General features: G+C 42.6%; 1 protein-coding gene across 1 annotated transcript in view; it reads left to right on the top strand.

Moving 5' to 3' along the window:
- Positions 1 to 16,081, top strand: part of LOC142652040 (programmed cell death 1 ligand 2-like) — a 123,920-nt gene extending 107,839 nt beyond the window's left edge. Inside the window, exon 6 of the mRNA XM_075827416.1 lies at positions 14,545 to 16,081. Coding sequence (XP_075683531.1) covers positions 14,545 to 14,567 — 23 coding nt within the window. The 3' untranslated portion in view covers positions 14,568 to 16,081. The remainder of the gene's footprint in view (positions 1 to 14,544) is intronic.
- The last annotated feature ends 566 nt before the right edge of the window (positions 16,082 to 16,647 follow it).

The raw sequence follows: 16,647 nt of genomic DNA, 5'->3' as shown, positions 1-16,647 counted from the left end.
ATGAAGCGAAAAGTGAATACTCGAAGAAGAGAGCCGCCTCAGTTTCTTCCGGGTACCAAAAGTCTGGCTGTCCTCAAGGAACATTCGTTTGAAGGTGCCCTCATACAAATTTGCTCCCAGGTTCTTCGGACCCTTTGAGATCCTACAACAGATAAACCCTGTCTCCTATAAGCTTCGGCTGCCTCCTAGCCTCAGAATCCCCAACTACTTTCATGTGTCCCTCCTGAAACCTGTGGTCCTGAACCGCTACAGTAAAACTCCTAGTCCTGCAGTTGCTCCCAGCTCCCATTTGATGTGTTTGAGGTAAAGGAGATTTCTGGACTGCAAGAAGGTAGGAGGAAGGACCTTCTATTTGGTGGACTGAAAAGGGTTTGGTCCTACCCTCATTAGGAAATTCCTCTCTCGCTCTGGTTCTAAGAAGAGGGGGGATACTGTAGCATCCACGGCTGCAGATCGTCGTTCCTACTCACCCCTCAACAGCCACGGCTATAGATCTGTGAGTGCCGGCCTGCGTCTCCTTCCTAGGAGATGCCAGCACTCACTTACGCTCCACTCTACAGTCTCCCGTAGGGTCCACGCGCATGCTTGTACCCGGCCTTTAAGGGCCAGCGTGCGCACATGTAAAATGTTTTAATTAGCCCATGATCACCCTGGACTATAAAAAGGGCTCTGTTGTTTGTATTCCTCTGTTAGTCCTGCAAATGGTCTCGTAGTCGTATCCTGTTCCCGGTGTTCCCGTGCCCTGCTACCCGTATCCTGTATCCCATGCTGTACTTGTTCTTGTGCCATCTCTAGTGTGGAGTCGCGTTGTGCTGTCTATTACGCCTGCTGTGTTACACCACGTCTGGTGTCCTCTGCCATGTCTTGCATCCCCTGCTGCCAAAGATCCAGTCTGTGCCTGCCGTTACTACTGTCTGGACTATGACAGGTACCAGCTGTATTTTTGAAAACACTACCTTGGATGTACTGTACTTGAGAAGCTTTTACTCCTAGTTCTCCAAAATCGTTTTTATGGGCCTTTCATCTTCCACTGACTTTTTCTTTGGTACCAATGGGTCCCCAGCCCCATCGAGTAGTCTGTCAATATCTAGCACCAAGAGGACAACACACTGTTCGGCATTCATGTTCTCGGTATAAGATGACCCTGTCTGTCCGTCTAATAATAGAATCCCCTACCACAAGCATCTGTCGGACTTTTGATGCACTCCTATTGAGGTCTTTTTGTTATTCTAGTTGTATAGGAGCAATGCCCTACTGTAGGGATGTAATCCATGGACTTGCATCCCTAATATCAGCTGCCCAGGCATATTTAGTAGGGGGTGCCAGCAAAAGGCTAGCCTCATGGCACTTTTTTCCCTACCCCTTCTTTTAACTGTTACCCAGATACTGATCTCCATATCCTGAGCTTGCCCACCTTTACCCCCCCCCCCCCTCCACCTCACTGGCCTCAGTCGGTTGTTTAAGTTATGTATATATTACACAGAACACATACGTGGTAGCATTGTTCATGAAACACATGCTTCAATGGGGATACACAATAGAATAAAAAAAATATGGAAACCTTAACGTATTTTTCCTTTACATCTCCTCCCTCATCTGTGTCTACCACCCTACCGATGCTCTACGTTCTGCCAACGATCTACGATTAGCATCCTTCATAATCAGAATTTCCCACTTTTATCGCCAAACTTTTCTCATGCTGCACCAGTCCTCTGGAACGTGCTACCCCAGACAATCAGTTTATTTCCCCAACATTCACAGTTTTAAGCGTGCCCTGAGAAAAATTTGTATTTAATATTTGAGTGCTTAGAGTTAAAAATACAATGCGCAACATTAAAAGTCATGTGGCCATTAAGGACATAATCATTCTCAGTGTAGCTTCGACCTCAGCAAATGTTTAGCCTTATTCTAATCAGTGACACCATGCTGGTCTTTCAAAAATAGAATGCACATGAAAGATTGGAAATGTAATTATGGAGGGATAATGAGTCAAAACGGAATCTGTTCTTTCTGTTTCTTTTTTGTTATGGCTTTCTCTTTCTTGTAATAAAGGACATGTCTTCCAAGCATTGCTTGTAAATTTCACAGACTGAAGCAGTCATAGTCTGCATTAGAATTGATAAAAAAGTGTCTTGCATATAGGAATAGCATCTAATATATAGGTTTGTGTTCCTATTTCTTGTTCTTATTCACTAGACAGGTTATAATAACACTTTGTTACTCATTGTGAAATTGGTTGTAATAAAATTATTCAGATATATCTGTTTTTAGCAGCAAAACATGTGCCAGTAAGGGGAAAAAGGGAAACGACTTATAAGAAAGAACATTGTATTTTTTTTATTTACATGGGGTTATACAATATATACATCTGCCCTTAACCCCTTAATGACCAGCCTATTTTGGACCTTAATGACCAAGCTATTTTTTACGTTTTTCAATCGTTGCATTCCAAGAGCTATAACCTTTTTATTTTTGCGTCGACATAGCTGTATAAGGTCTTGTTTTTTGCGGGACAAGTTGTATTTTTTAATAGCACCATTTTTAGGTACATATTATTTATTGATTAACTTTTATTAACTTTTTTTTGGGGGAGAATAGAAAAAAATCAGAAATTTCGCCACGCTTTTTTGCGTCCTAAATCTACGCCGTTTACCGAGTGGTATAAATAACACAATAGCTTTATTCAGCGGGTTGTTACGATTGCAACGATACCAAATTTGTATAGTTTTTGTATGTTTTACTACTTTTACACAGTAAAAACTCATTTTTCGCCGATGCGGTTGTATGAGGGCTTTTTTTTTGCGGGACGACTTGTAGTTTTTATTGGTACCATTTTGGAGTAGATGCGACTTTTTGATCACTTTTTATCAGATTTTTTTAAAGTCAGTATTCACAGAAAACAGCAATTTTTCCATAGTTTTTTATTAATTTTTTTACGGCGTTCACCGTGCGGGTTAAATAATGTAATAGATTTATAGTCGGGGTCGTTACGGACGCGGCGATACCAAATATGTGTAACTTTTTAACTTTATTTTGTTTTTTTAATAGTAAAGCATTTTGTAAGGGGAAAAGCTGGGTTTTTCATTTTTTTTCACATTTTTTTTTAAATTAACTTTATTAAACTTTTTTTTCACTTTTTTACTAGTGTCATTAGGGGACTATAATATGCGATTCTGCATTCGCATTTATAATACGCTGCAATACTTTTGTATTGCAGTGTATTACTGCCTGTCCGTTTAACACGGACAGGCATCTGCTAGGTCATGCCTGCGGCATGATCTAGCAGGCATTCACTCCAGGCAGACCTGGGGGCCTTTATTAGACCCCCGGCTGCCATTAGAGACACAGACACTCGGCGATCTTATCGCCGGGTGTCGGTGGGAGAGAGAGGGAGCTCCCTCCCTCTCTCCAAAACCACTCAGATGCGGTGCTCGCTATTGAGCACCGCATCTGAGGGGTTAAACGTTTGAGATCGATACTAATATCGATCTCACACGGCAGAGCAGGGACGCTCCCAGCCCTCAGCTGCCTCTAGCAGCGAGATTTGACAGCTCCCTGCTCTGTTTACTTATTCCGATGCCGCGACGTAAAAAGTCTATGGCATCGGAATAAGGCCCGTTAGTGACCGACGTAGAAACACAATGGGCCGGTCACTAACGGGTTAAACTGACCATAGTCATTGGATTATTTTATTTTTTTAATGGATTCTGACGACTATAGGGACTGGCCAATGATCTCTGCTATCACTTGATAATGCAAACAAGGATTTGACAGGTTGGATTATAACCTCTCAGATCTTATATTTTCCCCCGAGATAAGGGGTTCCAGACATGTCTGTCAGCCAGGGGTGTAACTAGGAAAGACTGGGCCCCATAGCAAACTTTTGACTGGGCCCCCCCTTCCCTAGGTGCCACATGCAGCCCCTCTTATAGATAGTGCCCCCTGTAGATTTTGCCATACAGCCCCCCTGTAGACACTGTGACACCCCACTTGTAGATCGCGTCTCCCACATCCCCCTTGTAGATAGTGCCATACAGCTCCCCCTGTAGATAGCGCCATACAGCTCCCGCTGTATAGTGTCACACAGCACACCCTCCCTTGTATATAGTGCCACACAGCCCGCCTTAGTAGATCGTGCCACACAGCCCCCTGTATATTGCGCCACACACATATCCCTGTAGATTGTGCCACACACTGTTCCCTGTAGATAGCGCCATACACAGACCCCTGTAGATGGCCCCACACAGCCCTCCCCTTGTAAAAAGTGCCATACAGCCCCCCTAGTAGATAGTGCCATACTCCCCCCTTGTATAGTGCCACACAGCTCCCCCCTTGTATATAGTGCCACACAGCCCCCCTTGTATATACTGCCACACAGCCCCCCCTTGTATATACTGCCACACAGCCCCCCCTTGTATATACTGCCACACAGCCGCCCCCCTTGTATATACTGCCACACAGCCGCCCCCCTTGTATATACTGCCACACAGCCCCCCTTGTATGTAGTAGTGAAACACAGCGACCCTTGTATGTAGTACAACACAGCGCCCCTCCCCTGTATATAGTGCCACACAGCCCCCCCTTCTTTGTATATAGCACCACTCTGCTCCTCCCTTGTATATAGTGCTACACAGCAACCCCCCTTGTATATTGGCAAACAGCCCCCCCCCCAAAAAAAAATAATATATTGTACTTACCTTACCCCGTTCCCGCTACGGACAGAGCGCTGTACATCTTCCGGGTGGGACGCTTGCGCAGGCCAGCGGGATGCAGTGATATAACGCAGGCCTGCACAGGTGTCTTCCGAGCGCCATATAGGCTGCAGGCCTAACGTGGCCTGCAGCCTATAGTAGTAAATTGTATATGCGTCTTGAGGAGGACTTAAAGAGGCTCTGTCACCACATTATAAGTAGCCTATCTTGTACATAATGTGATCGGTGCTGTAATGTACATTACAGCAGTTTTTTATTTAGAAAAACGATCATTTTTGACTAAGTTATGACAAATATTAGCTTTATGCCAATGAGTTTCTTAATGGACAACTGGGCGTGTTTTACTTTTTGACCAAGTGGGCGTTGTGGAGAGAAGTGTATGACGCTGACCAATCAGTGACCAATCAGCGTCATACACTTCTCCCCATTCATTTACACAGCACATTGTGTTCTTACTAGATCACTATGTGCAGCCACATACACACACATTAACGTTACTTAAGTGTCCTGACAGTGAATATACATTACCTCCAGCCAGGACGTGATGTCTATTCAGAATAGCTAACGATTGTGTGAGATTTACAGCAAGGCAGGCGTAGATTACGAAGTAAACTGTCAATTAAAACGAGATTACGCTTGCCTTGCTGTAAATCTCACACAAAGGCTAGCAAAGTGTCAGGATTCTGAATAGACATCACGTCCTGACTAGAGGTAATGTATATTCACTGTCAGGACACTTGAGTAACGTTAATGTGTGTGTATGTGGCTGCACATAGTGATCTAGTAGGAACACAATGTGCTGTGTAAATGAATAGGGAGAAGTGTATGATGTTGATTGGTCACGGATTGGTCAGCGTCATACACTTCTCTCCACAACGCCCACTTGGTCAAAAAGTAAAACACGCCCAGTTGTCCATTAGGAAAGTAATTAGCATAAAGCTAATATAGGTCATAACTCCGTCAAAAATGATAGTTTTTCTAAATAAAAAAACACTGCTGTAATCTACATTACAGCGCCGATCACATTATGTACAAGATAGGCTACTTATAATGTGGTGACACAGCCTCTTTAAGCTGGTCATGGACATTCAATAACGGTCTGCTACCAATTAAGATTGAGTTACCCCATTAACCCCTACCCGCACGAGTAAGTAACTGTACGGCGTTGCGGGAAGTTACTTCCCGCACGAGGACGTACAGTTACGGAGTTTTTTCCGGTGCACACTGTCGGCAACAGTGTGCACTGGGAACCAGGAGGTCAGCTGTCGCCGACAGCTGACACTCCACTCTTGCCGGCCAGCGGTCCTTTGTCGCTGATTTTGGCGAATTAACCCCTTAAATTCGGCGATCAGTTGCAATCGCCGAATTTTAGGGGTTTCTAGCATATCGGCGGACCCCGGTCCGAAATCGCGGGATTGGCCGATAGTTAGTATGGCAAACGGAAGCCAAACAATGGCTTCCGTGTCTGCCATGGACGGAAGCCCATCAGGACCAACCTTCGGCTGGTCTCGATAGGCTTCCTGTCAGAGTGACAGGAAGTCACTGTATCGTTCCGGATGCACACTGTCAGCGACAAGGTGTGCATCAGGAACTGGGAGATCAGCTGTCCCCGACAGCTGACACGCCAGTGTTGTCGATCAGCGGCTCATCGCCGCTGATTTCGGCAATTAAACCGATAAATGTGGTGCATCGATTGCGATCACCACATTTAAGGGGTTTGTAGCACATCAGCAGCCCCCATGCAATTGTGGGGGCTGCTGATGCTTGTGATGGCATCCGGAGGCCAGGCAACGGCCTCCGGGTCTGCCTTGTATGGAAGCCTATGAGGACCAGCCTCGTAGACTTAGGACGGATGTACACGAACGTGATTTGCGTCCGTGCAACCCGCGTGAATTTTACGCGGGTTGCACGGACCTATGCAAGTCTATGGGGCAGTGCAGACTGTCCGTGATTTTTGCGCAGCGCGAGTCCGCTGCGTAAAACTCACTACGTTTTTCCCGCATCCCGCACCCATTGAAGTAAATGGGTGCGTGAAAATCACGCGCACCACACGGAAGCACTTCCGTGGGACGCGCGTTATTCGCGCATCAGCAGTAAAAAAATGAATGTAAACAGAAAAGCACCACATGCTTTTCAGTTTACAAACATCCAAACGGAGTGAAAAGCACGCAGCTGCGCACCATATGAACATGACACATGGAGCTGTTAAGTACCTTTTGCGCACGCAAAACGCAGCGTTTTTTGCGTGCGCAAAACACACACGCTCGTGTAAAACCACCCTTACTGTTAGAGGGACTGTGACGTCACACTGACAGTTGGAATACATTACACCACCTAGGTAGTGTAATGTATTCTAGCAGCGATCAGAGCTGCAGGTAAAAAAAAGAAAGTGCAAAAAGTAAAAAAAAAAAAGTTTATAAAAATGTTTTATAAAACTGTAAAAATAAAAGTTTTTGTTTTCCTATAATAAGCCATTTATTATAGGAAAAAAATGAAAACGATAAAAAAAAGTACACATATTTGGTATCACCGTGTTCGTAACGAACCAAACTCTGAAACTATAATGTTACTTTTTCCGCACGGTGAACGCCGCAAACAAAATAAATGGAAAACTATGTCAGCATCACTATTTTTTGGTCACCACCCCTCACAAGATATAGAATAAAAAGTGATCAAAAAGTCGCATTTACCCCAAAATAGTACCAATAAAAACTACAACCCGTCCTGCAAAAAACAAGACCTCCCACAGCTTTGACGACGAAAAAATAAAAAAGTTACGTGCAAACGCTTCAAAACGTAAAAAAAACGACACACATATGGTATCGCCGTAATCGTACCGACCGGCAGAATAAAGTAAAATGTAATTTATTGCGCGCGGTGAATGCTGTAAGAAATAAAGAATTTAAAGCGCCAAAATCGCTGATTTTTTGTCACCTTAGCTCTAAAAAAAAGATTCTGTGGGGTCAAAATGCTCATTATACCCCTAGAAAAATTCCTTGAGGGGTTTAGTTTCCAAAATAGGGTCACTTTTGGGGGGTTTCCACTGTTTTGATCTCTCCGGGGCCTTGCAAACCCGGCATGGCACTGAAAACCAATCCAGCAAAATCTGCGCTCCAAAATCCAAAAGGCGCTCCTTCCCTCCTGAGCCCTGCTCTGGGTCCAAACATCAGTTTATGACCACATATGAGGTATTGCCGTAATCGGGAGTAATTGCTTTACAAATGTTGGGGTGCTTTTTCTCCTTTATTCCTTGTAAAAATTCTATGTCTCCACAGAAAAAAAAGGTGATTTTCATCTTCACAGACTAATTCCACTAAAGGTGCTGCTTTGATTTTGAGGCCGGTGTTTCAGTCCATTAGGACACTAGGGCGACATGTAGGATATTTTGAAATTCTGCAGAATCTGGGCAATAAATATTGAGTTGCGTTTCTCTGGTATAACCTTTTGTGTTACAGAATTTTTTTTATTACAAATGAATTTCGGCAAAAAAAAATGAAATTTGTAAATTTCACCTCTACTTTGCCTTATTTCCTGTGAACCGCTTAAAGGGTTAAAATACTTTCTGAATGTGGTTTTGAATACTTTGAGGGGTGCAGTTTTCAAAATGGGGTGATTTATGGGGACTTTCTAATATAGAAGGCCCTCAAAGCCACTTCAGAACTGAACCCTGAAAAAATGGCCTATTAAAATTTTCTTGAAAATATGAGAAATTGCTGCTAAATTTCTAAGCCTTGTAACGTCTTAGAAAAATAAAAGGACATGAAAAAAAATCTCAGAATCGCTTGGATAGGCAAAAGCATTCCGGAGCTATTATCACATAAAGTGACACGTCCGATTTGAAAAAATCATCTGTGCCCACAAGGCCAAAACAGGCTGTGTCCTAAAGGGGTTAATATACATGGCTTGTGTTAGTGTGTATGTTAATTCTTTGCAGATAAACAGCTGCAAAACAATTCAAGCACTACTTACCTAGGTGGAAACGATAGAACGGGACAACACCTCAGATTTATTTTGTGCACACATGAGTTTAGGGCATAGTAGCTCTATGTAGACTAGGCAGTCTGCAAATAAATTACAAGCTTTATTATTAACTTCTTCTTGCAAATGTATATACTATAACAGCTTAATTGCAGTCACCTAACCCTAATATGTACATTGTGGTGATCGTGCAGGCACAAAATCTGTCATTGACAACTGGGCTCCCGCTGTAATGGCCAGTTGTCACCAGATTATAAGTGCCCTATCTCCTACATAGTCTGATCGGCGCTGTAATGTAGATAACAGCAGTGGTTTTTATTTTGAAAAACGATCATTTATGAGCAAGTTATGAGCAATTTTAGATTTATGCTAATTAGTTTCTTAATGAGCAACTGGGAGTGTTTTTACTTTTGACCAAGTGGGTGTTGTAAAGAGAAGTGCATGACGCTGACCAAAGTAAAAACACGCCCAGTTGGTCATTAAGAAACTAATTAGCATAAATCTAAAATTGCTCATAACTTGCTAAAAAATGATCGTTTTTCAAAATAAAAACCACTGCTGTTATCTACATTACAGCGCCAATCAGATTATGTAGGAGATAGGGCACTTATAATCTGGTGACAGAGCCTCTTTAACCCCTTCCCGCTCCTGGACGTACTATTAGGTCATGGCAGCTGTATCGTTCGCGCTCCATGACCTAATAGTACGTCTCGGGAGTAACGGCCGTTTCGGCCGTCCTCCCGACACATACAGGAGCTGTGACAGCTGCTGTCTCGTACAGAAGCTATCACAGCTCCTACAGCGGGGACTGATCGCTGTGTCCCCGCTGATTAACCCCTTAAAAGCCGCGTTCTATAGAGATTGCGGCTTTTTAGGGGTTAAGCTGCCATCGCCGGCCTGCTACACGATAGCGGCCGGCGATGGTGACTATGGCAACCGGACACCAAACAATGGCTTCCGGCTATGCCATAGACGGAAGCCTAGTGGGTCCTGACAACGTCAGGACCCACTATGCTTGCTGTCAGTGAGTAGCTGACAGTTCTAATACACTGCACTATGCATGTAGTGCAGTGTATTAGAATAGCGATCAGGGCCTCCTGCCCTCAAGTCCCCTAGTGGGACAAAGTAATAAAGTTAAAAAAAAGTTAAAAAAAGATGTGTAAAAATAAGAAAATAAAAGTTTTAAAAGTATTAAAAGTAAAAATCCCCCTTTTTACCTTATCAGTCATTTATTATTAATAAAAATATATAAACAAACACATAAACTATACATAATTGGTATCGCCGCGTCCGTAACGGCCTGAACTACAAAATTATTTCGTTATTTATCCCGCATGGTGAACGCCGTAAAAGAAAATAATAATAAACCGTACCACAATCACAATTGTTTGGTCACTTCTCCTCCCAAAAAATGGAATAAAAAGAGATCAAAAAGTCGCATGTACCGAAAAATGGTACTGATCAAAACAGCAGTTCGTTACGCAAAAAATAAGTCCTCGCACGGCTTTATTGATTCAAAAATAAAAAAGTTCTGCCGCTTAGAATATGGTAACACAAAAAGTGAATGATTTTTTCCAAAACTCATTTTATTGTGCAAACGCCATAAGACATAAAAAAAAACTATAAACATAGGGTATCGCCATAATCGTATCGCCCCGCAGAATAAAGTGAATATATCATTTATAGCGCACGGTGAACGCTGTAAAAAAAATAGAATAAAAAAACAATAGTAGAATTGCTGTTTTTTTAGTGACCACGCCACCTAAAAATAGAATAAAAACTGATCAAAAAGCCGCATGCACCCCAAGAAAACTACAATGGATTCCTCAAGGGGTCTAGTTTCCAAATTGGGGTCACTTTTGGGGGGTTTCCAATGTTTTGGCACCACAAGACCTCTTCAAACCGGACATGGTGCCTAATAAGAAAGAGGCCTCAAAATCCCCTAGGTACTCCTTTGCTTCGGAGGCCCGGTGCTTCAGTCCATTACCGCACTAGGGCCACATGTGGGACATTTCTCAAAACTGCAGAATCTGGGCAATACGTATTAAGTTGCGTTTCTCTGATAAATCCTTTTGTGTTATAAAAAAAATGGTATAAAGAGGATTTTCTGACCCAAAAAAATGTCAATTTCACCTCTACTTTGCTCTAAATTTCTGAGAAACACCTAAAGGGTTCATAAACTTTCTAAATGCTGTTATGAATACTTTGAGGGGTCTAGTTTCTAAAATGGGGTGTTTGATAGGGGTTTCCAATATATGGGTCCCTCAAAGCAACTTCAGAACTGAACTGTAACCTAAAAAAATAAATAAATGAGGCAATACTTCGCTTCTTACATTATACTGATAATGAGCCGTGCCCACCCCGAGATGACCCCAGTTTTGACCGTTTGTATAAACGGAGACACCTATTAGACCGTTTCAGTGCCCGGTTTTCCCAAGCATACACCCCCGAGAAGTGTATTTCTATTGATGAGTCCCTGGTACATTTTAAAGGGAGGTGTTAAGGATCTGCCAGGCACAGCTTCTGTATCCACGCCCATAGGTAATCAGTCTGCACCTGCTTCTATGTCTGTGAGACTGACTCCATCTTCCACCACTCAGGATGGCAGGCTTAGGAGTGGGAGAGCCTATCACAGCCTGGCCAGACGGAGCTAGCTCCCGCCCTCTGTCTATTTATACCTGCCTTTCCTGTTCCTCCTTGCTTGTGATTCTTCTCTGTTGGTTTCCTGGCCCTGCTGCAGCTTCTTGAACTACTTGTCCCTGCTTCGTATTGACCCTGGCTTACTGACTACTCTTCTGCTCTGCGTTTGGTACCTCGTACACTCCTGGTTTGACTCGGCTTGTTCACTACTCCCCTGCTCTACGTTTGGCACCTCGTACTCTCCTGGTTTGACTCGGCTCGTTTACTACTCTTGTTGCTCACGGTTTTGCCGTGGGCAACTGCTCCGTTTCCCTTTGTTCTGTGTTTCCTTGTCTGTTGTCTATCGTGCACTTATTGAGTGTAGGGACCGTCGCCCAGTTATACCCCGTCGCCTAAGGCGGGTCGTTGCAAGTAGGCAGGGACTGAGTGGCGGGTAGATTAGGGCTCACTTGTCTGTTTCTCTATCCCTGTCATTACAGGAGGGTTCAATTCCGCGAGTACCTGCCGGGTGAGAGGGCAAGGTATGGCGTGAAGATGTATAAGCTGTGCGAGAGTGCATCAGGGTATACCTACAGATTTAGGATATATGAAGGAAAGGCCACCCCCAAACCAGACTGCATCCTGGACTACAATAGGTACATGGGAGGGGTGGACTTGTCAGATCAAGTCCTGAAGCCCTACAGCGCCATGCGATGTGGTATAAGAAGCTAGCCATTCACATCATACAGATGGCATTGTACAATGTGTACGTGCTACGCCGATCTGCAGGCCAGAGGGGAACTTTCCTGTAATTTCAAGAGGTGATTATCAAGAACCTAATCTTTAGGGACCAAGAAGGGGGGGCACCCAGTACTTCTGGAAGCGTGGCCACACGCATCGTACCAAGGCGGCAACACTTTCCAGGAGAAGTTCCCCAAACTGGCAAGAAGGGAAAAAGTCAAAAGAGGTGCAAAGTCTGCTATAAGAGGGGGATAAAGGATGACACAATATATCAATGTGACACGTGTCCCGAATAAACAGAGCTCTGTATGAAAGAGTGTTTTAAAATGTATCATACATCCCTTGGTTTATAATTTACCCCAATTATACTTACCCTGATGCACTCCGCACAGCTTATCCCCCCTCGTCTTACCCCTCTGGGCCCTGCTGTGTGCCCAGGCAGCTGATAACAGCCGCATGTAGGGTATTGCCATACCCGGGAGAACCCACATTACAGTTTATGGGGTGTAGGTCTCCGGTCAAAATGCTCACTACACCTCTAGATGAATGCCTTAAGGGTGTAGTTTTTAAAACGGGGTCACTTCTTGCGGGTTTCAACTGTACTGGTACCTCAGGGGCTTCTGCAAACATGACTTCACACTAGAAAATCCCCAGTAGGCCAAATGGTGGTCCTTTCCTTCTCAGCCCTCCCATGGGCCCAAATGGCAGTTTATCAGCACAAATGGGGTATTGCGGCACTCAGAACAAATTGCGCAACAGAATGGGGTATTTTGTTTCTTGTGAAAATAAAAAATTTGCAGCCAAAACTGCATATTATTTGAAAAAAATAATTTTGTTTTAATTCCCAGCCGAATTCAAATAAGTTCTGTGAAAAAACTATGGGGTCAAAATGGTCACAACACCCATAAATGAATTCCTTGAGGGGTGTAGTTTCCAAAATGGGGTCATTTGTGGTTGGTTTCTATTGCTTTGATACCTCTGGGGCTCTGCAAATGCGACATGGCACCCGAAAACCAATCCAGCAAAATCTGGACTCCAAAGAACAAATAGCGCTCCTTTCCTTCTGAGCCCTCCCATGGGCCCAAACGGCAGTTTATCACCACAAATGGGGTATTGCCACACTCAGGACAAATTGAGCAACAAAATGGAGTATTTTGTTCCCTGTGAAAATAAGAAATTTTGATAAAAAATGACATCTTATTGGAAAAAATGACATTTTTTTCATTTCACAGCCCAATTCAAATACGTGCTGTGAAAAAACTGTGCGGTCAAAATGGTAACAACAACCATAAATGAATTCCTTGAGGGGTGTAGTTTCCAAAATGGGGTCACTATTGGGGGATTCCTACTGTTTTGGCACCTGAACATCTCTTCAAACCTGGCATGCTGCCTAAAATATATTCTAATAAAAAAAGAGGACTCAAAATGCAGTAGGTGCTTCTTTGCTTCTAGGGCTTGTGTTTTAGTCCACGAGCGCAGTAGGGCCACATGTGGGACATTTCCAAAAACTGCAGAATCTGGACAATACATATTTAGTAGTGTTTCTCTGGTAAAACCTTCTGTGTTACAGAAAAAAAATTGAATACAATTGAAATTCAGCAAGAATCCACTTTGCTTTAATTCCTGTGAAATGCCTGAAGGGTTAAAAAACTTTCTAAATGCTGTTTTGAATACTTTGAGGGGTCTAGTTTTTAAAATGGGGTGTTTTATCAGGGTTTCTAATACATAGGCCCCTCAAAGCCACTTCAGAACTCAAGAGGTACCTTAAAAAAAAGGCTTTTGAAATTTTCTTAAAAATATGAGAAATTGCTGTTTATGTTCTAAGCCTTGTAACGTCCAAGAAAAATAAAAGAATGTTCAAAAAACTATGCCAATCTAAAGTAGACATATGGGAAATGTGAACTAGTAACTATTTTGGGTGGTATAACCGTCTATTTTACAAGCAGATGCATTTAAATTCTGAAAAATGCTATTTTTTCAACATTTTCTCTAAATTTTGCAATTTTTCACCAATAAACACTGAATATATCGACCAAATTTTACCACGAACATGAAGCCCAATGTGTCACGAGAAAACAATCTCAGAATCGCTCGGGTAGGTTTAAGCATTCCGACGTTATTACCACATAAAGTGAAATATGTCAGATTTGAAAAATGGGCTCTGAGCCTTAAGGCCAAAACTAGGCGGCGTCCTTAAGGGCTTAATGTCTTTCAGTCCATCGGTGCCCCTGCGACACGATCGCAGAGGTGCTGATAGGTTACCTGGACAGCTGGCTGACTAACAAAAGCTTACTTTTTTATCCAAAGCCCTTAATCGTATAATTTATTCAAATACCTTATAAGATAAACGGTTTCCTTATGAAATCTTGAATGATTTCTGAATTCATTGTATGTTAGGCTTGATGTGACACTCCCCCCAAAAAAAAACAAAATGCTACTTTTCCCTATTGTTTTGATTATATAAAGATTTTAACCTCAATTTTTTTCTTTGTAGGTGACCGTTCCTCAGCTCTGTGAAATAAGAATAATCAAATGGACCGTTATATGCAATTTATCGTAATAAATTATATGTTCTTTCTATAGCATAAACTTATATACTGTTATGATATATCTTGAGCACTACTAGCTTAAACAAAATGTATTTATACATCTATTGTTATCTTAAATATTGTCCACAATACCACAATCTTGAAAAAGGCTACTTTAAGGGCTAGTTCACACAGAGATTGTTGATGCTGTTCTTAACGCGGAAACCGCATCAGAAACCGCGCCTCAAAATGGACGAAATTGCCTCCCATTGATTTCAATGGGAGGCGGAGGCGTTTTTTTTCCAGCGAACGGAAAAAAAAAAGTGTCATGCTCTTCCTTCCCGCGTTTCCGTTTCTGTCCTCCCATTGACATCAATGGGAGGCAGAGGAAGTGTTTTTTGCCGCAAAAGAAATTTTGAGGCAGATTTTTTTCTGCCTGCAAAGAACGCTGTGTGAACATTCCCTAACAGCAGTATTTTGGTCAGTATTTGGAAGATAAAACAAGGAAGATAAAACAAGAAGATAAAACAGTGCTCAAAAGAGAAAAACAAAAAATGGTTAAAAAAACGCTTCCATCTTCTCCTCAGAGTCATTGACAATCGGGCAACAGACCTGCTAATGCTAGATTGCAAGAGCTTTAAAGCAGTGACGCTAAAAACTTTGTTGCAGACTCGAGACCTGTGCTATCTGCCGTCAAAAGATGGGGGGCGGTTATTGAGGGGTTAAATCTTTCCGCACAGGGCGGATACGCTGCGTGCTTTTATGCAACATATTCGTCCCGTGTGAACTCACCCTTATAGGCTCAGTCTTTAGTTTATTGGTGATATATATTTAGTACAGTCATGTAATTTTAGGGACTTATAATGTAGAATGGTGTATGTATGCCTTGTGGCTAGGTTGGAAAAGAAGCATCCTGCCCTAAATTCTGCCCAAACCTCCCAATGAAATGAATGAGAGTAGGAATCTTCCTGCTAACGCCAGGAATAATTTTGTGGCGGAATTTGCGGAGAGACCAGCCAAGCAAACTCCGCCTTGTCAACATAGACTTAGGGCTCGCTCCGATGTGGCAGGTTTTCTGCCGAATCTCGCTGCAGGCTGACCTCAGTGGAAATCTACAGCAGACTTTTTTCCTTTGGTTTCTATAGCTTTTTAGATAATTTAGTGCAGACGTTGTGGAAAATCACAGTATGGAAACTAACTTGCGGTGCAGAATTTACACTCCGCAGGATGTATAGTCTGTTGCAGAAAGTCAGAGGACTTTCACTGCGGATTTCAGCCTTTGCAACGCAAAGACTGAAATCTACAACGCCTGGATTAACTGTCAAATATGCAAATTTTGCTGCAGATTCGTTGCGTAATTGACGCAAATTTGTGGCAAGATCTGTAGTGGAAATTTTATCCTACATCTGAAATTGCCCTTAGAGATCTGCGTTGTGCCATTCCTTTGTTGTTCCGTTCCGACGGGGTGTTATTTACGCGGCTGTTTTGAAAAATGGCCGCGTAAAAAAACGGCCGCGAAAAAGAAGTGCATGTCACTTCTTCAGCCGTTTTTGGCCGTAAAAAAACGCAGCGAAAATCGCGAGTGGCTTAAAGAACTTCTGAAACTCAGGAGCCGTTTCCCTTGAAAAACAGCTCCGTATTTTCAGACGTTTTTTTATTTTGTGTGTGCACATACCCTAAGCACTGATTTGACACAGTCAGTCTGTGTAGGAACACACCCCAAACTAGTAACACCCAGTTTTCAATTTATTCATTAAATTTATAGGAGGAATAACAGGAATGGCACAGTGCAGAGTTCTAAAAAAATATGCTCCAAAATCTTTATTTTATGGGGAATACAAGTATTTACTCAATCAGGCATGGGGGGAGAGTTGACTGATCCTGTTTAAATGGAAATATTACTATATATAATAAGAATAAATTAAAAAAACAAAAAACTTTATGTCTAGCGGTTGGAAATGTTCTGTTCAGATTTAAATCAGTAATATTAACAATAAATAATTATTCAAACTAGATCATGTTGTATGAAAGTTATTTGGAAATAAAAACATCAATCTCAAAGTAAAAAC

Source organism: Rhinoderma darwinii, chromosome 1 (genome assembly GCF_050947455.1).
Source record: "Rhinoderma darwinii isolate aRhiDar2 chromosome 1, aRhiDar2.hap1, whole genome shotgun sequence".
Lineage (NCBI taxonomy): Eukaryota > Metazoa > Chordata > Amphibia > Anura > Rhinodermatidae > Rhinoderma > Rhinoderma darwinii.
Note: the sequence above shows the minus strand (reverse complement) of the source record. Positions and strands in the feature narration are given on the sequence as shown.